This window comes from Genypterus blacodes, unplaced genomic scaffold (assembly GCF_046128005.1).
Source record: "Genypterus blacodes isolate CSIRO-AG114 ecotype Tasmania unplaced genomic scaffold, CSIRO-AGI_Gbla_v1 ptg000105l_1, whole genome shotgun sequence".
Classification (NCBI taxonomy): Eukaryota; Metazoa; Chordata; class Actinopteri; order Ophidiiformes; family Ophidiidae; genus Genypterus; species Genypterus blacodes.
Window position 1 is genome coordinate 2,078,665 of NW_027466909.1, and position 22,300 is coordinate 2,100,964.

At 46.8% G+C, this 22,300-nt stretch overlaps 1 protein-coding gene across 16 annotated transcripts in view; it reads left to right on the forward strand.

Annotated features, from left to right (window-relative positions):
• Positions 1 to 2,208: 2,208 nt before the first annotated feature.
• camk2g2 (calcium/calmodulin-dependent protein kinase (CaM kinase) II gamma 2) overlaps positions 2,209 to 22,300 on the forward strand; it is a 35,957-nt gene continuing 15,865 nt past the window's right edge. For all 16 annotated transcript variants that reach the window (XM_076160425.1, XM_076160427.1, XM_076160434.1 and 13 more), the window contains exons 1-7: positions 2,209 to 2,364; positions 4,237 to 4,331; positions 16,160 to 16,219; positions 17,333 to 17,387; positions 18,179 to 18,244; positions 19,543 to 19,615; positions 22,072 to 22,174. In XM_076160425.1, the coding sequence (XP_076016540.1) occupies positions 2,300 to 2,364; positions 4,237 to 4,331; positions 16,160 to 16,219; positions 17,333 to 17,387; positions 18,179 to 18,244; positions 19,543 to 19,615; positions 22,072 to 22,174 (517 nt within the window). In that variant the 5' untranslated portion in view covers positions 2,209 to 2,299. The remainder of the gene's footprint in view (positions 2,365 to 4,236; positions 4,332 to 16,159; positions 16,220 to 17,332; positions 17,388 to 18,178; positions 18,245 to 19,542; positions 19,616 to 22,071; positions 22,175 to 22,300) is intronic.

The window sequence follows — 22,300 nt, forward strand, 5'->3', positions numbered from 1 at the left end:
TATGGATCTTTCAGGGAATTTTCAGTGCTTCTGTATTTTTCAAACTGATCTACGGCAAATGGTAAACACATTAGTACAAATGTGCCATTGTATTAATGTGCACATCTGTTTGTATGTTTAGTTGTATGAATGTACATTTCCATCATGTCGGAATACAGAATCATTATAATTACGCTGAAATGTAAGCAAATTAATCAATGCATCTTAACCTTATAAATCTCTCCAAACGATCACATGACTTCTGAAAAATAAAACCCCTTCCTGGTCTATAATTACACAACACACACACACACACACACACACACACACACACACAGCGCCAAAAGGAGGAATTAGAAAAATGAATACCCTTCATGAGATATTCATGAAGCTCATATAAACCTACAGCGCAGTAGGTCATTACATAACACACACACACACAAACACACACGCACACACAATGATGCACCGTCACAGAATACAAATCCCTAAAACTGCATATAAGCCGAATCGGCGTGTCAGCTCCCATTGGCTGTTCCAAAATGTAGATGACTGCCACCAAGGCACATTACACTGGTTGAATTAATATTCGCAATAATGATGAGGATGATCATAGATGGTGATTGTGGTATTTATGTGAAGTGTCACAGCACTATGTAACTGTCACAGCCAAACATCAGTACTGACTCACTGACCGGACATTACATGTAACTACTAACAACAGAAGACAGTGGGATGTCATCAGTGGCTTATTCCAGCATTGCAGAGCTTTGCAGGAGCTCATTTGTACAGTAACTGTGCTTTATGTGCCTATTTGATGGATGCTAATGTGCTCCCAAGCCATTATAGGGAAAATGAAGGAGAAATGTAAAATGTCTCCCCAGAGATGCCTCGTGAATCAATTTCACCACACACAGATGTCACATTTCCAAGATTAAGTCTCCAATATTTTCCATTGCATTGGCAAATACGGCACTCCGATCCATCTCCAGAAAAACCTAATGTGAAGCTCTATAGGTGAACAGTTCCATTTAATTGTTTGAGGCCTAAAAGGATTGAAAACAGTGGAGAGCTGTGCACATAAACAGTCCAGTCTTGATCACCCCAGCTGGAACATTCTGAGGTGAGACTGACAACAATCCCCCTTTTTTGGAGACCCCCGTTTTAGGAATCATTCAAATGATCTTGGGGCCATGCAGCTCATCTCTTTGTGCCACTACTAAAAAAATGCGCCATCACATTTCTCACTACATGACTTGGTCTTAGTGGGATTCTGCCTGTCTCAGCCGTTCTAATGTCAGCTTTACTTTTGTGCACATAAATCTCAGAGACAGGGGGAGGATGGTGAAACTGAACCTGGATCTGTAGCTGTGGGTACACCAGGGAAGATCTCGCGTGGCTTGCATCCCACCTCAACAACTATTACCACAGACGAGAAAACGGAAAGAGTTCCCACTCTGATACCATTTCTGTGTAAGTTTAGAGTCGAATTTAAACTATATATGGAAAGTATTTTTTGTCAAAACATATACAGTATTTCCACTTAAGCAATAAAAAAAAATCCCCTAAATCCCTTTGCATAAGGAAAACTTCAGATCCAGATTCTGCCTGTGCCTGTTGCTTGTTTATTGCTCTTTGACCACGTTTATGTGCAGGATGTGCACACAGGAGGAGTAAATACCTCGTCCTCAGACACTTATCAGGCAAATATTTGCTAAGGGACAAAGAGAGGATTGTAAAAGAAAATGGCGGTTAAGGAAAAGAGGAGTGAGGTTAACTTCATCAGGAAGCACTAAGGTTTGCGCTATCAAGCTGCAGTGATCATTGTTTACACAGTATGTTTCTCAGAGTATACTTTTATATTTAGTCATTTAGCAGACGCTTGTATCCGAAACATATGAGGTTTCGATGCAGCACGAGAAAAGATCTAGAGTGTGAAGACCCATGTTTATGTTAAGAGGAACACGACTCAGTGAGCAATTTGTCCTTTCAAAGTATCTCATCTCAACTTAGTGGACATGTGCACTCACAGCTGTGCAAACAAATAAAGCAAATTGTGAAAATACTCACATCAGGAAATGCCCAAAATCTTAAAAAAGGGCCTCCATATTTCCGCTTTTTCTCTCACTTTGTAAGTGATTCCTCTTCTTAATAGACGATCTGTGTCACTACAGCCTCGCTCTCCCCCTCCTCCTCTCCTCCTCTCCTCCCTCCCTCCTCTGCCTATCTGCCTCTTCCCTCTCGCCTTCTTGCAAGTCCTCCTCCAGAAACCAACCCGAGCGCGAGACGCGTCTTCCCCCCTCTCTTCCCTCCGCTCAACATGTCTACAGTGGTTACGTCGACCCGCTTCACGGACGAATATCAGCTGTTCGAGGAGCTCGGAAAGTAAGACTCGCTAGCGGGGCTGCTCTTGTTGCATACAGTGTGTGTGTATATATATATGTGTGTGTGTGTGTGTGTGTGTGTGGGTGGTGTGTGGGTGGGTGTGTGTGCGTGCACGTTTTTCCCCTCATTTATGTTGCAACCATTGCCGCGCGTCGACTTCTCTGTTGTCAAGCCAGGAGAGGAGCTGTCAGGAGCGGGGAAGACCGTGCGCCCTCCCCGTTCCATGTTAGCTTGTCTCACGGGCATGTAAGCGTCTTCCTCTAAGCCCAGAGACGCACGGAAAGACCCGCGCTGCACACCAAGCTCTCCTTGTTGGTTCATTTATTTTCCAGGTAAAAGTCATTAGCGGAGCTTATTCTGCCTGGTGGCTCAATCATTCAGCCGCCTCCGTGCGTCTCTCGCCCGGCTGCAGCGCTGTTTCAGTCTCGGTGTCATCCTCACACATGGAGCTGACGGACTGCACCATTTATCTTCCTCTCACTCCCACCCCCCCATTTGTTGCGTTGTATCCTGGCTACGAAGGCGCCGTGTTGCGTTCAATGTCAGCGTGTAGTTAATAGAGCTGCTCCATCAAGACAGCGTGGCTTTAATGGAGGCAGTTTAGCGCCAGGTACACTTAAAGGTGGACTTCAGGTTGAGTTTATTGGTCACAGGGGAAACTATTCAGATGAACGACAGTGTCAAGAATTTAAAAAGCCATTTGTCCTGAAATGTTTTGACAGCTGAAACATTATTACAATATGTAAATCATCATTATATCCTGATAGGAATCTATACATCCAGTATCTGTGAATATGTACGTGTCTCTATGGCACCTCCTACTGGTGGAATCCGATTTCTGGGGTAAAAACCTCTTGAACGTCCCCAAAATATGTAATTGGAGTAATATTTTGACGTGGTGATGTGCAGGAGTTGCCCCCCTTCATGTTCCCATATATGAGTAGGTAATCTCGGTGTGTTCCCTTGATCAGCAGCTGGTGCCTCCCAGATCTTGATTGGCTACACACACCAGTTAATCAGTGGTGTGTAGAGCAGGGAGAGGTGGATAAGATGCAGTGCTGGACCCGGGTTGGAAAACCACTGCTGACGTTACATGCTGCTATTTTAGTTTCAAACCGTTGGTCATGCACTCGATCTCTAGTCTTTGCCTTATTTGAGCAATTCACAAGATATGATGGTTTCATTACACTGGTATGTGATGGAAGGCTGTGCAAATTAGGTTTTTAAACGTTAGAGCAGTAGTTGATGACGTTGGACGGTTCCTGCCGAAATGCAGTTTTAGACCCTGTATGTTAAGGCTGTTGTCATGTAAGTCTGAAAACTACAAGTTAGAAAATGGAGCCATTCCTTAGAGAGTAGAGGTGTTGAAATCACCTAGAACAGGTTCAAACTCATACTTTACCATCAGCAGGTTACCCAAGTGATGTCATAGAGGTCAGTTTCCTATGACTTTGCACAGCGCCCTACGGCCAGTCTGGTTTTCACATGCCAAATAGTGCTCCCTGAGCTGAATTGGACATGTAAGAATGAGTGGAATTCCCCTTTAAATGAGAGGCTAATACTCGCCCTTCCTTTCCGTAGCCTGCTCATGTTTCCCTGAGATAATGACCGGGTCCTCTAACAATGGAACAAGCTCTCTCCCTCGCCTGTCACACTCTAGTAGCCAGGACTTCTTTGCACGTCTCATACGCTGAATATCAGACAATATTAATAATGCATGTGACTTCCTTTCCCCTTGTTTAGGTGTGTATGATGCATGCATGTCCACTGATACAGCACTTTCACTGGGACGTAGCAGCTGTGATGGGGGGGGATGTTGTTTTGTGCTTTCGCCAAACCGCCATTTAATGTATCGATTTCTTTTTGCTCCAGGGGTGCCTTCTCAATCGTTCGGCGATGTGTCAAGAAGTCCACTGGCCAGGAGTATGCTGCTAAAATTATAAACACAAAAAAGCTCTCAGCCAGAGGTGAGTGCAGGGGGATACACATCCATTATGTAGCTTGCCGTTACAGTCGAGCACCAACACTTGAATCTATGTGACCTGAAAGCTGATAGCGGGGAGGCCGGTGTCCACGCCGCCCGCCGCTCTGCCGCTCTGCCGCTCTGCTGCTCTGCTCAAATCAGACAAAGGAGAGTTAGTTTATTCCCTTAAGAGCAGTGGGCCAGGCTGTTCTGTACATGTCAGCAGAGGCTCCCAAAAAAGCCCACGGCTCTTTGGCAGTGACGGTTTGCTGTGGGTTTAAGTTGGAAGTAGCTCAGTTTTGTTGTTATGGTTACCGTGAACCTTGCTGAAGCGATTGTGTGTGTTGACCTCTACAGTGAAATATTCAAAAGTCGTATGATGTCACTTATGTCAATGAGGTCTGTTCACAATTGCAAGGTCGTCACTAATTGTCAGCCTGTGTGTGTTCACGTACAGCAATGTCACACTTAGTTACTATCGTTGTTACACTGCAATCCATAGTGTGTGTGTGTGTGTGTGTGTGTGTGTGGTAGCAACCAACTGCCATGTAGTGTGTGTGTGAAACCAAGCACATGTATCAGTTTCATGTCTTGGCCTTTGTGTGTCATGTGGGTTCCTGTTTGTGTTCACTGATTTATCCCTCAGTGTGTGTGTGTATACTGTGTGTCAGTCAGGGCCACCAAAGGTTGAGCTGCTCCTTTCCCAGGGAGATGCCAGCTGAACTGCCCGTTTCTCTCCCTCTCTCTCTCTCCCTCCCTCCCCCCCCCTCTCCACCCTTATCTTTTCCGTAGCCTCTTTCCCTCTCCCTCTTCTGTAAACAAAAGATTGATTTGAGGAAAGAACTTTTTTTAAAAAGCCTTCTCAGAAGGCGATTACATCTGGGGTTGTGTGTGTACGTACGTGTGTGTGTCTTGTGGATGGCTACGCTGGCAGTGGTCTGGAGCTAGTAACCCGGCAACAGCAGGGGTGAAAATCTTCGTCCCATAGGCTGACAGGCTGAGAGACCACTTTCTCTCTGGGCTGTGGTCACAATTATCTCTCTCTCTCACACACACACACACACACACACACACACACACACACACACACACACACACACACACACACACACACACATACACACACACACACACACAGATCTATGCTATTTGTTATTAAAGCAAAAACACAGCGACACACATTCCCTCTCACCAGCTCTCCCTCCTCAGTCTTAGTTGCATACAGCCTGTCTATATACCCATTCTACACACACTATGATTCCACTCCACACTTTGCTTTTGAGTCTGATTGGTCAATAGAAGGTCATGGAAAAACCCAATACCAACTGGCTGACTGGTCCATAATTCTCATAACCTGATCTGAAAATGGTCTCAGAAAGGCCAATGGAGAGCGCCCGATCTTGATTTCGAACAACCAATCATATCCGTTGTTGCATTCTGACCAAGCTAGTGGGAGAGTTGCCATGTTGTTTGGTGTAATTAAGGAGAAATAAGGGCTGTCCGTCATGTTGTTATGAAGGTTTTTGGGCCCACGGTGCAAACACAGCCCAAGGCGAAGCAGCTGTTAATGAAAGGGTAATTGAAATGTGATAGGTTTTACTTTTACCCACGTCTTCACTTTGTCATCATTAGCAGAAGTAGCATGAAGAAAGTCAGAACCCCCCTGCTAATTGAAATGATGTGACTGAGCGAGAACATGAGCAACAGGTACCTGAGGTGTGTGTGTGTGTGTGTTTAAAGCCTGCTTGTGTGTGAGTTCCGTGTTATGTAGCCTGCGGGATGTTTTGGGGAGAGGCTGAGGCAGGACTGTCTAATCAGGCTCACCGACGCTCAACACAGATATTGATGTTGAATGGGAGTCCAGCTGTTGAATATCAAATAAACTCACTTCTAAACACGCTTGGCACTTTATGTTAAACAGTTAACAGCCGGTGAATATGAACTAACTCGCATCCAGCCGCTGGTTGTGACCGATGTTTCCTAACGGGCACAAAAGTCGCTGTTTTTTCCCGCCTGACACGGCGTTTGTGATGGATCGCCGCTAAGCTACTGCATGACGTCTGATCAATCAGTCACTGTCGCCTCAGACGTCTGGCAGATCCGCGCTGCATCGCAACTGATTGAATATACGGGCGATATATTTCCCTGAAGGGGAGTGAAATAAAATCGAAGTGTGTAAATTTCTTTTGACATCGGCTGCGTGTTGTGTGTGTGCATGTGTGTGTGTGTGTTTGTGTGTGTGTATAAAAGGGATTAAGCCCCGTCTGGTGGCTCAGTGAGGGCACTTTGGCTGGTGGTGAGGTCAGTGATTACGGCTCGGTCGCTGTCGTCGTACGGCGTCACATGCAGGCATGCGGTTACTCAGGCGAATACACACACACACGCACACAAGCACACGTGGTCTGTCACTTTCACTGACATACACACGTGTGCAGGGATGCAAACACAAACTGTCAAGATGACGTACTATTTAATCCTTCATCGTGTGGATTTCGTCGGCCAGTGTCCATTTTTCACATCACGTTTCTCATCAATAAACACTAACAGTATTTTACAGAGTGTGTTGAATATAATGAGTAACGGATGGAAAAGATCAAAAAGCATTAATAGGAAAGCTTTTATAATACAGTGTCTAAAGTATGGACTATTTCTTCAGTCAATATCTGCTATCATTGGCGTCCTGTATCCTGTAAAGGATTAGTGTCAGCATACGGCTCGAGTACCGCTCTGCTTACTCCTGCCAAGTTTGTAATACATCTTTATTTCCATGTGTACAATCAAATATATTAAAGAATAATAGCAAAAAGGGACTAAAGATAAAGACCTACAGTATCTACATGCTGGGAGAGCCAATTGTATCCATAGTCACAGGCTACTGACTGATGCAGGAGATTGGTAGCTGATGTCTGTAACACACCAGGGCCAGTTTACTAAAGTACACACTGAGGTCGGCGCGGCAACAGACAGCCTGATAAGAATCACTGGAAGCAGAAGTGAAGACCTTAAGCATAAACACGAGGTTGTGTTTGTGTGTTTATTGGCGGAGGCTTCATAGGCGCTCCTTTGGGTGATGGAGATTGCATTTCCCAGTCAGTCCATTAGCTCATCTTTACATCCACACTCTGTAGGATAATATAAACTCAATACATTTCATACGAGGCGGCCGGCTATTGCTTTTACAAAGTCAGAGTCAATCAGTCTGCAGTTTCCCCCTTTAATGGAGCTCACTTTCATCTCAGGCGCAATACGTTTACCAGCTTATACGTCGAGGGAAATGAAGCGGAGGAGTGTGTGCCAGTCAACCCTTAGATTTGCATCATCACAGCAGATTTGCGAGATGTTTTGACGTAAATTTCCGGCGCTGTTGCACGGAGGACATTCGCTTATGAAAACTGTAAACTCATCGTAGGTGGATGTGATTTTTGGAGTGACGCATCAAAGATTTCCTCAAGATTCTCTCACGGTTGTTAATCGTCTCCAGCAGCCCAAGATCTATCAAAAAGCTAGTTTGTCGAAGCCTCTAAAGATCATCGTTACTGCCCAGCGGTGATCACCTCCTCGCTCTTTGATGCGTCTTTTTGATGAAGTCAAGTTGTCGGATAAACTGTCACCAAGTCCGACGGAGTGCTGGTTCTGTAAAGCTGTAAAGCCCCATAGGCCAGCTCCAAACTGAAATGTAGGCTAATCCAGATGCAGACTGAACATTTGCAAACTTTCCCTCCCTGTGAGAGGATGGTGGCGTCTGGGCAGGTGGGCTGCGTGCCACGCCGTCTGAATGCTTTCTAGTTTCAGCTTTAAAACGTGATGAGGAGCTCAACCAGAAGGCTCACATGAAATCCCCCGCACACACCCCCGGCAGAGAGCGGCTGAGTGGCTGATTTCATTTCTCCTCCATGGTGTTTTAGAGCTGAAAAAGCCGCCCGGCTGATGGAACTCGCCCTGCTGCTGCTGAATTATTGAGGTGTAACGCTGCTCTGCTCTCATTGAGCACGGACGAGGCTGCAGAGTGGACCCTCCTCTCCTCCTCTATCGCTCCCCACGCACACACACACCCACAAACACCCCCACCCACCCACCACTTTGGGCTCACTTCCTTTCCATTTCTCCGTTTTCTCTCATATTTCTCACCACTTCCTCACCCACCTCCCCGCTTTTCTCTCTCTCTCGCTCTGCATTTCTACTTCTTCCTCCCTCTTTCTTAGCCTCCTCCTCCTCCTCACACATCTCCTCTCCTCTCTGAAAGGCTTCCGCATGGCACGCCGTGTAGACAGACGGCGTGTGTGTGTGTGTGTTCATTTTTGGTGAGCTTCTAGTACACTGGCTGGAGGCTGATTGGCGGAGTGCAGATAAACGTAGCAGCGCTGCGGCGGTGAATGTTTAATGGGACCAACTGTGAATATTTGATGAGCGGGAGACGGAGAGAAGGAGAGAGTGTCATATACAGTATATACAAAGAGCCAGAGATGGAGATATGGAGACGGAGAGATACGCTCCGTATGTACGCCACAGAATAGGGCAGTGTAACACGTGCATGCAGGCCTTCTTCTCACCGCGGCGCACAGTTCACACAGTGTGTTTGCGTGCCGGTTATGTTAAGTGTGAGATTCTGCGACTGTCCCCTGGCGTGTTCGTCTTGCCCTCTTTCTGGAGATATCTGCTCATCACTGGCCCCTCTTTCCTGAGGCATATGGCAGCCTGAGAGCCCGCGTCCTCCAATTAGGGCTCTGTCCATCAAGGAGGAAATGTAACAGCTTATTGACCGGACGACAAAGCTTTGATTGCACCATGTTCGCTTAGTTATTGACAACATTGATTGCTCTTTCTTTCTTTTTAAACAAGTAGTAGCTGCATGTGGCCACAAGGTTTGGTAACAGTCGACTGACCAAACCACAGAGATACACAGAGAAACACTGTTGTGGTATTGTAGGAGGAGACAAACTGCTTTGGGGAAGAAAATGTAAAATCTGCAAGCGGATGCACGGAAATAACACAATTCTATGGTTTCTGGTTGAAGAGTTATGGGCCAAAAACAATGACACCCCCACCATCAGGAAGGAAAGTGAATAGGTTCTGTCCTGGATCAAGTCCAACCCGCCACACAACAGATACGACTGAAACCTGACCTCTTCAGCGGTTAATAACACGGGTGAAAACTTGAGGAAGACCTCATTTACACTTTACACTAGATTAGATATCCAGATCAGATAGAACACACGTTGAGCCTAGTTTTAAATGGGGGCGGTAGGTTGGAATGTAATCCGATTGCACCAGACCACACACACGCCTGCGGATATTGCCCGGCTCACGTTGCGATCAGATGTGGGTCACAGGTAGCCACGCAGGTGTGAATGCAATCTGTGCAGCCGGGACACAGACCTGAGATCCAAATCTGCCAGTTCAAAAACCGGCTCGTCCTCCTGCTCGCCCTCCTGCTCGCCCCTGCAAAGTTATTTGGAGTCGGGAGTTGTGACTTGCCCTGAACATGTAGCTGCAGCCGGAGCAGTGACAGACGGGGAAAAACAACAAAAAGAAAGAAAGAAAGAAAAAAGATGGGAGAAGAAACAAAATGGATGAATCTGAGCCAAGTTAGATCTGATTACTATGTGGGCAGGATTCCTGTCGACAGCTGTCATTTGTTTGTTGTTGGGAGCTTCAGATGTTTCCTGAAACTACCTGTGTTATTTAACCCTTTGAGGGTGGTCGCCATTGTTTGACACTTTCTGTGTTTGTGTGTGTGTGTTCAGTTACATTTTGATCAAGTTCTCTCTATTCGACACTCCAACATGTGAGAGGAAGCATGAGCATGTATGCCAACTAAGTAGAAAGAGAGAGAAAAGGACATTTCCACTCTTTTCTCCCCCTTTCAACGACTCCCAATCAATCCCCCTCTACTATCTCTCACTATTTCACACACGTGTAGAAGCTACACTGTATATCTGTGTGTGTGTGTGTGTGTGTGGCCGTGACACTCCCGGCCTCTCAGACATGCTATAGGATAATCCACCCCTGATCTCTCACACCCCGGCACACGGTCAATCACATAGCTTGTCTCCGTGGTAACAGCCAGCCTACACGCATCTTATCCTTCACACCTGACAGCCTAGATTACATAAACCCCGGTCACTGGATTCCCCCGGCACAGAGAATACTAACACAGTACAGTAATCAGTGCTGTAATAATCAGAGCATATCTGAGATTGAGTCCAGAACTGAAGCCTAAGCGTGTGTTTGGTAGCTGTCTGTCCAAACTGAGATGGTGATTGGTAAGATTTGTTTGTTGGGAGCTTCAGATGTTCGGAGCCTGAAACTTCACTGGAGCAACTGGTTTGCAGAGTTACATTAAATACATTCTAATAACTGTTCAGTCTCATTTCACACTCACTTTCTCTCTCACTCACCCACTCATGTTCTTTCTTTTGCTCTTTGTCACTTTTCCCCCAGTGATTAAGTCAATGGGTTCAAATTACCAATAAAAAAAAATGGAAAACTTATTAGACATGTTCCTAACCTCAACCAATAAAGGGACATAAAACATATTTACAGACATGCAGGATGTGCACACAAGCGCACACACACACACACACACACACTCTCTCCCACACACACACAGCATAGTTATCTGTGTAAATGTTGATTCACCTTTTATCTCCACTTACACCAAAGCTTTCCGTGCACAAAGCTCCCATTTTCCCAAGAGGAGGATGTTTGACCATCCACTCACAAACACTCCCGCATTCACACACGCAGACACACAATACACAAGCGGCTCTTTGTCCCTCTTTTTTCGGCCCGCTCTTGGTCCGAGAGGTCTGTTTAATGGCACACATCAGCTCAGTATTTGGCAGCGGGCCCAGAGGCTTTTGGCCAAGTTAAAATCATTTGATAATCCCTGCTGAGTGTAACTCTGCAGCACTAACAGGAGTTTGTGAGATCCTCATAAATTTGGCGGAGCGGCGTCGAGTGTTGCGGTTACATCATCCAGTTGAAGTGTGCGCTTTGTTGACTGGCACATCACCAACACACTTGTGCCTGTTTCCAAGGTTACAATCAAAACACCTTTTCATAATAAAAGTGCACTCACAATAAAAAGTCCTTTTCAGGATCCGGCTGCCCCGGCACACTGACATGCAGGTGGGAGGGGGCGGCGAGGTGGCTTTTGATCACGGCCGGAGCTTCAGAAATGATTACAACAGCGACACACAAAACACTGCTATCTCCTGGAAAGTGCGGCGGTATCTGTGTTAGGACTTGTTTTTGTACACAGAGTCACTTTGTGCAGGAGCTCCAGAATAAGCATCTGAAAGGCCTCGATCTCGCTTGATAGAAACGCTAGATCAATATTGGCAAGTGGAAAATAGTACTATTATTTTGCTAAGGCGTTCTCCTGCTGACAGTCGGCCAGCTGTCACTCTCTGCTGCCTTGGTTGCATTAAAATTTCGGTGTAGTGTTGCAGTGTGCATGTCTGTTACTACATGTCTTTCCATAAGCGCTGACAGTCGCTTACACACAATGGAGGTCATTTGAGAGGGTGGGGGGAGGGGGGGAGGGGCAGTAGCTGTTCATCAACACTCTGTTTTCACTGAGCAGGGACCCAGGGCTGCACTCAGACACGTCAAGGTTGGACAATCAGGGCCGCTCGTATTAATGTGCTGGGAAATGGCGTGAGGGCTTTTTGCTTCCTGCTCACAGCTGCAGCCCAACCTTATATAGGTATTGATTTCTACAACATTTTACAAGACGTTACCATAGTTACGCCATAAAACATTTCTATTTGGGAATCCACAAAGATGCGTTAAAGCTTTTATTGTGGTACGTTCAACTTCCACGTTCTAATAGCTCCTGAATTACATAGCATTGTGTTGTTTCTCTCATGTTGTATTTGTTTAGCTTGGCAACAGTATAGATGAGATGATGATGACCCTGCAGGTGGTTTGCTTGTGTAGTCCATTTGGGGATGCTGAACACTTTGATGTGTCGTCTGCTACAGATTTAAAGCTCTGATCCATTATTTTAAAAGAAACCATAAAACTAAGACCATTAGTTTGGGGTCATTGAGCAAACCTGATGAGATGATGATGATGACACACTAATGCCCGGTACTTTCTCCTTTCATGTTTAATAAAGAATAAGAGGCGGTGAGGTCATCTACAACTGATGGTGTCTGTAAATATCTGAATCTGATCAAGTGTAGCTGGCTGATACAGAACACGGACAAGAGACGGCCTACCCATGAGCAAGGCATCAATAAAATCATTCAGACGGGGTGGTAGCAGTTGTGTGCAATACAGGTTAAAAGGGGTCAAGAAGGGCAGGAGACAAACAGCAAAGAGAGAGAGAGAAAGAGGAGGAAGATACTGTAGAGCAAGAGAGAGAGGTTGCTATGAGCTCATTTTTGTCTTCACTACCAACGCTGAAGACGATGATGCTGAATCATGATTACGTGCAGCCCTGTGTGTGGCAAATGTTATTTATGGTTGAGCCTTCACTCCACAGTCTGGGAACACCTGAGCAGCTTGTCATGCGGCCACGCCGGCCATAAAGCAGCGCCACACTGCAGCACACGGCCCGTCTTTATTATCCCATAACAACACTGACACATCCCATGCTGGCTGCAGTGTCCACGGATCAGCTGTAAATCCACCGTGTGTGTCTGTGTGTGTGTGTGTGTGTGTGGCGCAGTAAGCCCGGGTGTTACGCCTGTTGCCATCCGCTGCAATGTTATGATCGGTTCTCTGTAAACACTGGCAACCCTGCTGTCTAAAAGCAAACTGGAGGTAGAGAGACGGAATTGAAGATCTCTCAACAAACTGCATATGTTCCCGGATCTATATTGTTTGCCATCCTACTCACAAGAGTTCTGTGCCCTCAGAGGCAGAGAAAGGTTTTCCGTCTCTTCTCCTCTTTCTGGGCGATGGAACCGTGACCGCCCGCCCGCCCGTTCTTCTGATCTCCTCAGATGTCCTCATAAACTTGGTTAGAAAAAGATCCAACTCAAGTCTTGATGACTTTTGCTGACTTAATTGTGTGTGTGTGTGTGTGTGTGTGTGTGAGGGAATTGAGACTGAGCCGTGCTCTTAGTCGTCCTCACAGCTGTTTTCATTGGCTCGACTGGAACGTTACTAAAGGCTTCAAATGGAATGTTGAAAGGTTATCTAATGGCTTTTGTCAATTGAAAAAGAAAAGTCGGCGCACACACACACACACACTTTTAAAACCGTGCCACTCAAATGGTTTCATGCACTCTAAATAATATTATGTACTGCTCATAGTTGAAGTACACAAACACAAAACTGCTTCCTTCAGCAAGCATTTACAAGAACGTCTCTCCTGTATGTTCCGCTCACACACACACTCACACACTCACATACTCTCAGACAGCCATAACATATTGACCTGGAGATTAGTTAGATGATTGACATTTGAGTATGTCGGCCTCTGTCAGACCACAGAGGGCAACAGATGTTCTTATGTAACCATATTAGTGGATTCCACTTTATCTCCACATACACACTCACACACACACGACAGTTTTGCAGACATCAATGTAACACGGCTTTTAATACTAGCATACCAGCATAGATTGCGTCATATATTATTCACTGCAATTCCTGATGATATCTAGCTTCTTCCCAGATTCAGATGTATAGTGGGATGCGAACACACACCCACACACACACACGTGAGCGCCTTGTTGACACGGCGGGTCCAGATAAATGACTTCATGATGAAGTGCTCTGGAAAGATGCGGCGGCGGCAGCCTGCTTGCCAAGCCTAGCTAACGCCTGACTCATCCTGCTAATATCTCACTTTGCCCAGGGTGCAGGTCGGAGCCCAATCTGCGGGTGAAGAATGCTTCATCGCAACTGCTTGTCTCAGGTTCCCTGCGGGGGATCGTGACGGAGCTGCACATTCAACAGTCTAACCGCTCCAAGGCCCCGCCGCTGACGGCCGTAAATAAATGTTTTGTTTCTCTCTGTCGTGGCTCTAATTTATACGTTTCATAAAGCGGTTTTGCATCTTCTGGTTCTTTCTGCGGAGGACGGGACAGAGAGTGATCTATGCTTCGCAGCGACGCGGCTTGGGTACGTAGGCGTGAGTCATCGTCACGACCGAGAGTCAGGCACCAGCTGCAGAAACTCCAAATTCAGCAACTGGGAGAAACTGCCACAGTAATCATCATCTTCATCAGCATTATCATCATCCCACTGTTTGACTGACAGCTGATCCGCCGAGACTGAAAAAAGAGAAACGCCACAGCAACTTGACAGCGGAATGAGCTATAAAAAAACTGTAGAGTCCGCTGTGATTCTGTGCTCGGTGCTGTAGGGAGTTATTTTGGTGCGGCACAACACGACAGACTCCCCGGGGGGCAGGGGGAAGGGGGGGGGGGCACGATCACCTCTCAAAGGACGGATTTGCTCTATCCTCTCAGTTTGCAGACGTGATGATATCCACCTCTCATGAAGCAGCTGTTGGTTGGTTTCGGGGGAGAAATCGGCGGTTAGGTCGGACGTGACGTACAGCGTTTCATTTCCTGTTTCGGGGCGACGAGTGTTTACAGAAGCGTGGAAAGTTTTCGCGCGGGGAGACAGAGAACTTTTCTGATTCAATTTGCAGAGAAAATCTCATCATACTAGAGTGTGTGTGTGTGTGTGTGTGTGTGAGACAAAGGCTTCGACACACCTTAGTGAATGTGTGTGTGTGTGATGGAATCCTCTCTCGATTGCTCCTTGCGTTATCTCCCCTCTGTCCTTTCTCCTTTTTTGAAGCCCATCTCCTCGCTCACATTTCCTGTTTAAGCACTATTGGACGTTTTGAGGTCATTTCTACCAAGATGGCCCGTCGGCACAAGCAGAGCCCAAAAATGAGTTGTCTTATTTTTTGCAGACAGAAATCGCGTCTAAGAATACCGACGGCAACCAAAATAGCCCATTTATACTGTAGAGGAAAGCTTTGATGCCTGTCTCTGTGTGTGTGTGTGTGGCAGCGAGGGTCAGGTTGTGAATTAACAAGAATGAAAAGACGAGTCAACGCATGCAAAGCTTTCAGTCTGTGGCAGATCAAAGTGTGACCTTTCATCCACAGGTCGCCATAGCAGGGGGTCAACATGGGAACAAGTGTCACGCGCGTTCATGTGCTTCCTACCAACCCACTTCCTCTTCCTAACCACCAAGCATCAGGGTTAAATCGCAGTGTGTGTGTATGGTTTTTGTCTGTTTCGTCTGTTTGGCAGGCAACGATCTCTTTGGTTATCCAGACTGCACTGCCACAAAGCCTTATGGGACGGGGGAATAGGAATGTCCAGTTCCTACACACACATGCTTTTGCACACACACACACACACACACACACACACCCTCACCATTAGACTCATTAACTGGACAGTGATTATATTAAAGCCAGACCCACGAGAGTCATTTCACTAAGTGCATAATGCTTTTGCTGCCACAGGAGTTTAGCCTTGTGTGTGCTTGTGTGTGGGTGTGTGTGTGCGTCTTCCTTCCTCTCTGTCAACCTGTTAATATCCATTGTTTTGACCTCTGACCTTGTCTGGCTCAGACGTGTCCTTTAGCTTTTTTGACATCAATTTTTTCGCCTGCAGACATTCACTTTAATTTGATTTTGGATGCAACTGTCGAAGAAAAGCTGTGTGTGTGTTGCGTGTGTGTGTGTGTGTTACGTAACCTTTTTGTGTGTAGCTCCTGTGTTGTGCTTGTGTTTTATCCCCTCAGCAGGTTTGTGAGTGGTGTAGTTCACCCGATGTACAAAACCAAACAGCTGCTTCTCATCTCGAAACTGACCTTCATATCCTTCCTCTTCTTCCTCTGCAGATCACCAGAAACTGGACCGGGAGGCGAGGATATGCCGTCTGCTCAAACACCCAAACATCGGTGAGTCCTCGCTGTAGCCGCTGGTGGAAAAAAGGGGAAAAGGAGAAAGTTCCCATGACGTCACATCGCCCAGCTACAAATCATCTCTTAACCATTCGCCCGTCGGTTCATGTTTGTTCACGTTCACGTTTATGATCCACGTCGTAATCATTATTGTGAAAACATTAAAACCCGGCGGCCTCTGCTGCTGCTTCCTCTTTCCACCTCCCCATGCGCTTCTAACCCCTGCAGTCACAATAGCATTTTACACGCCGGGCACCTGGTAGCCTAGCAACCTGGCGTATGAATGATGTCACACAATGGCAGGCCAGGTTTGAATGGCACAGTGTGAAGTGGGTGGAGCCGCAGAGAACATTTAGCTCCTCCTCCTCCTATTTTATACTATTTACTCTGAATATAACAGACAAACATGACGTCATCACTGTGTTTTTACAGAGATTATCAAACTCATCGTCACACCGCTGATAAATGATAAATCTGGCGACTGCTCGTTCAAAAGTTCATCATCACAAACCGGTTTCTATAATGAGGCCCTTCAGGAATTTTGCAAGATCCTGCAATGTTTCTGCTAAAAATGGAAACGTGCTCATAGACTCCAGCAGGATTCTCACTCTGCTTGTAGAAAGGAAACTAATTCACGGCCGCACTTACAAACCCGATAACATTGATATCAAATCTTTGTGTCAGATATGCAAATGAGATTCTCAGACAGCAGTTAAACGAGCTCTGTGCGTGCGTGTGTGTGAGTGAGTGTGTGTAGGTGTGAGAATGAAATGATCAAAATAACTGTAGTGTTCTGTGTTCTGTGTGTTTCTCCTGCTTGTTTTCCCCTCTTCACCAGCCACTGATGAATGACTCTGATTATGCACAAGCAATTCACATCAATCACAACACATGATCGATGCGTGCACACACACACAGACACACACACTGCAAGTTCGTTTCAGGTGATTGAGGAGGTGTTACTGAAGATGTTTTACACTTTCAAAGCTTGATCTCATTGACTAGTATTCCTCTCTCTCTCTCTCTCTCTCTCTCTCTCTCTCTCTCTCTCTCTCTCGCTCTCGCTCTCGCTCTCGCTCTCTCTCTCTCGCTCTCTCTCTCTCTCTCTAGTACGACTCCATGACAGTATTTCAGAGGAAGGCTTCCATTACCTCGTGTTTGACCTGTAAGTACTTCACACACACACACACACACACACACTAACTTGTTTGCCTTGTTATTTCCCCTAACAAAAGTAGCTTGGTGTCCCTTTCATGTCGCTTTGCTTCAAGCGAGTGTGGGACATTGAGTTTGTGCTGAACGATCCACATATGCTCAGATACATGATGTCACTGCAGTGTTCCACCCTCCTGTCAGAGAAATGATCTATTAAGTGAAATGTGTAAAATGTGATATTTCTGCACCAACACTAAACCCTAGCATGTATCGTGGAGAATATAACTTTCTCTATAATGAATACATAAATCACTCTTTCTGGCTGTTGTACAGACAAAAACAGGCTTGAAATGCAGTCTTGCAGGATTTACACATCAGCGATAAGTCAAGTGGCCTCTGAAAGCAGCACTTACATCACACACACATGAACAGAGTGCATTCTTTAGCTGTGGCGACATGTCAGCACTGCTGTCAACATGTTCCGGGCCCTTCAAGCAGCTTAAACTGTCTCACTTCCCCTCCCGTATGCGGCTTAAAGCAGCCGTCTGTAAGTCTGTCTGTCTGTCTGTCTGTCTGTCTCTAGATGTGTCAGCTGTTTCATATCATATTTGGTCTTCGTACCAAAGTTTGAGAGGCGAGGCACCGTAGCATTTATATTACCTGTCCGTTGACGTCATCATGAAGTTTGTCCTTTTCCAAATGCCACACAAAGACGTCGTCGCGGTCCCGATGAACGGCTTCTTTATTCTCTGGGGTAGAGACGAGCTGTAACACCGTCTCCCCTTTGTGTGGCGTCTGCAGGGTCACTGGAGGAGAGCTGTTTGAAGACATCGTGGCAAGAGAGTATTACAGCGAGGCAGACGCCAGGTAATGTATATTCATCACGCCGACGTCAACCAGACCCCATTTCCTTCACAGATCTCCTAAGAAATGAAGTCACACTGTGGATGTCTTTTTACGGCCTGAATTAATTTGCTTGCCTCGTTCCTCATACGCTTTCCACGGACGAACAAACATCCGAGACATCTTGAAGGCTTCTGCTGTATTTTTGCTGCGTTAATTAAATTTCTCCAGCCTTCGCTGCTCGCACACACACACACACACACACACACACACACACACACACAGAGGATCCGTCTGAATCCAGCAGGCACACATTTAATGCTTAAACAGGCCTTGGTCAGCACATAAAGCCACCTTCACATTACTCACCGCCGGCTGCGTTACATCATCGGTACCCGGTCGGCCTTCACCTGCGACTGCTCTCGTCTCCCTCGCGCTCGTCTTCTTCATTTATCTTCGTACAATTAGATCTTTTGTGTGCAGCTTTAGAAAAAACTAGGCGCTCATTAAGAGTTAGTGGAATTGTTTATGTGTGTGTGTTTGTGCGTGCGTGTGTGTGTGTAAGGGGTGCGTGGGATGGAGTTTGCACAGAATGTAATGTGGAGGCCAGATTTGGACACAACAGAGCTTCTCTCTTAATTCGGTTTTATAGAGAACACTAGCAGCCATTAGAATCAACACTCACACACACGCTCACACACTCTGCCTCCGCGTCCTACCACACATTCACATAGAAACACAGCCAACTGGTCTCCCACAGATGCCACACATCCCTCCTCCGTATCCCCACGCTGCAGCTTCAGGTCCCTTCGTCGCTGCAGTTCGCTCGCCTTTGCATTGTTCGGCTGCGGTCTCACAGAGATCCACGCCGGGTTTAGTCTTCCTCCTCTCTCGTCTCTCCTTTCACCGCCTGTGTGGGGCATTGATTGGGCTCATATTTACTTAAACGTTTTCAAGTCAATGTTGTTTAAGGGTATCGCGTTTCAAAGTGTATACAATAGAGCATTGTGAAGGCAGTGGAGGGGACGGATCATTAACCAGAGGGTTGGGGGTTAGATTCCTGCAGCTTACATGGACGTTAATGCCAATATGTTGATATGCTTTGTCTTATCTTTCCATTTGGGGGCAATTTGCCATCACATCCCATCCCATTTGCACAGATAACAACTGGATTATCATGTTTATGTAAATGTCTGAGTGAGTTTGAATTTCCTCTAGCAAGACACAGAATCTCAAGACACCGTTTGTGTGTGAGTGGGTGAGTTCCAGTGTGTATCACGCTGTTAGGTAACCGACGGTCCTCCTCTTTTTGTCTCCTGCAGCCATTGCATCAACCAGATCTTGGAGAGTGTCAGTCACATTCACCAACATGACATCGTGCACAGGGACCTTAAGGTGAGTTATGAAGTGTCGGCAGGCAAACACACACACGCACACACACAGAGGGGAGGATATTATCATGTCTGCCTCCAAGTGCCTCGCTCGCACACGGGCACTCGCACAGACGTCAGCAGTGACGTCAGGAGAAACTTCTGGGACGAGCGCAGGTGATTGCCGTCCCTCCCTTCTCTCTCACCTTTTGTCTGCCTCCTCCTCCTCCTACTCCTCCTGAAGTGCCGTCTTCCTCCTCTCTGCGTCTCTATCCCCTCCTTCCTCTGCATCTCCTCCCTCCTCCCGCTCAGCGCTGCCTGGGAGTGACGAAGGCAGGCTGGCTTCTATTAATAGCGGATCGGTGTGTGAGATGAGTGCCGGTGACGACTTCCCCAGCTGCAGGATTGCTCACCTCTTAATGCAAAGCGCCGCTGCTCTCTGACCTCCTCGCCGTGCTTATTTATTGGTTTTTCCCGATGACATGGTGACAGGACGGTGAGGAAGGAGCCGGGATTCAAACCCCTGAGGAAATAAAGTGTGGGAAGCGCCTCCTTTTTGATTGCCAGTATCGACTCTTAAACTTTAACAGGGTCCTTTACCATCCCCTCTATTATTTTCACGTGACAGTATAGCCTCTGGTCCATTAGTTTAGGGTAAGTAGGCAAACATAATTGAGAAATACATCTGTGAGAGCGGCATAAAATCAACCCGGGTTGCCTCTCATTGATTTCTAGCGCGCATGTGGCTCCGGCTGTCAAACGAGCTCGGGGCAGGGAAGAGGGTTAGAAAGAAGGAACGGATAACGATGATAGATGAGGAGGGCGAGGGACGGTAATAAATTAGATTGGTAGCTAATGTACAACTCTCACTCCATGCATCAATCCTGCATCTGTGTGCCATTAGTCCCGCAAAACACAGCCGGGCGGGACAAGTCTTTGGAGCATCGACCGGCTCAAGAAGAAGAAAGCAATATCCTTTCCTCACGGGGGCGAAGCAGTCAAAAGCTCCATCCGTACCGGGGGACATAAAAATGACAGCGCCCGGCCGAGCGTGCTGTGGAGAGGTGTGATCTCACACACAGATCTCCCACACACACACATCACGCTGCTGCCTCGCCGTCATCTGGGGAGGGCCGGTGGCTAAAGTCTAAACAAGAATGGGGGTGGGGATGGGGGTGGGGGGGGGGGTGCCAGTGGCTGGTGGCAGGGCTGGGTTGCCATGGTAACTGCGGGGTTAGGTCACCCGGCTGCTGCAGCACCGGGGCAGGGGACTCATTATGCCACCTTGCATCCATCCATCTCTATCTGCTCCTCTTTGGATCTCCCTCTCGGCCTCTGTCTGTCTGTCTGTCCTGTGTCTTACCTCTGTCTCTGTCTCTGTCTCTGTCCCCACGCTCGTCCATCTCCATGCCTATACTTTCTGCATGTGTCAGACGTCCCTCAAGCTGTCAAAGTTACTGAGGGCAGCTTACATAGCAAAGCTCTGCTCCCTCAAGGCACACACACACAGAGAAACACACACATCAGCCCTGCCAGGGGGACAGATGGGACAAGTAGACTTTAAATGATGTATTTGGATCCAAATCAAAGCGAAACCACGGGAGATCTTCAGAAATCTGTAGTGAGCTCTCTGAACCACCGCTAAGCTTCTCTACTGCCCGCTAAGCTCCTTCCTTAGAACTACAGGTGTTGATAAACAAGCGGCCCATAAAGGTGAGGATGAAGCTCCAGTCTGTATCAGTTAACAGCGTCTGCCTGCTGACAGGAAGCTGATCTGTGAGTGTGGCTCCTTTGCTGTCTTAGCACTGTAAAAGATGCTGATCCTGCCTTTTAAATGGCATTTTATTGATTACATTTCGGGTTAAAGTCGAGTTAAACTTTTCACAAGAGTGGTTTAAGTGTTTCCTGTCATGAATTAGATCTGTTCTCATTCATCAGTTGGTCGTTGTCCCTTAGACACTTTGTATTCTGTCTGGCGTCACGTCTGTCTGGCTTCATCCATCCATGTTCTGTTTGTCACACGCCGACTTTGAAAGATGTCATTTAAGAGGACGGTGTCAAAATCCTGCGTCAGGTGGTGCGACAGCTGACTGAGTTTCTGTTTCATTGGGGGGAGAGCTGTTCGACTGTACGACACAATCAGGCCTCATTAGGACTGAAGCTCCTCCAGCTCAGGATGAATGCATTCTGTTCACGTCACTGTCGCTTGTGAAACTGTCAGACTTTACCCACTGATGAATTCAACAACATTTATCTAAACCGACAGCTCATTTTGTGTATGGAGGCAGTGACCAATGCTGGAAACAGACGTCCTATGAACACAGCTGTCGATGACATGTTTGATTATCCAGTGGAAAAAATGAAATTTGCTTTGTCAGGGCTTTTCAAATGTGAGCTTTTCTTCTTTATTCTTCTTCTCATTATCATTCTTCATATATAACTTAATACTGTGCTAATCGTGTGTGTGTGTGTGTGTTGCAGCCAGAGAACCTGCTGTTGGCCAGTAAGATGAAGGGAGCAGCGGTGAAGCTTGCAGACTTCGGCCTGGCCATCGAGGTGCAGGGGGACCAGCAGGCCTGGTTCGGTAGGAGACCACACACACACACACACACACACACAAACACACACACACACACACACACACACACAAAAGATGAGAAGGCTTTGAGACAATGAGACGGTAAAGGGGAGAGTAGGCGAGGTGAAGTGC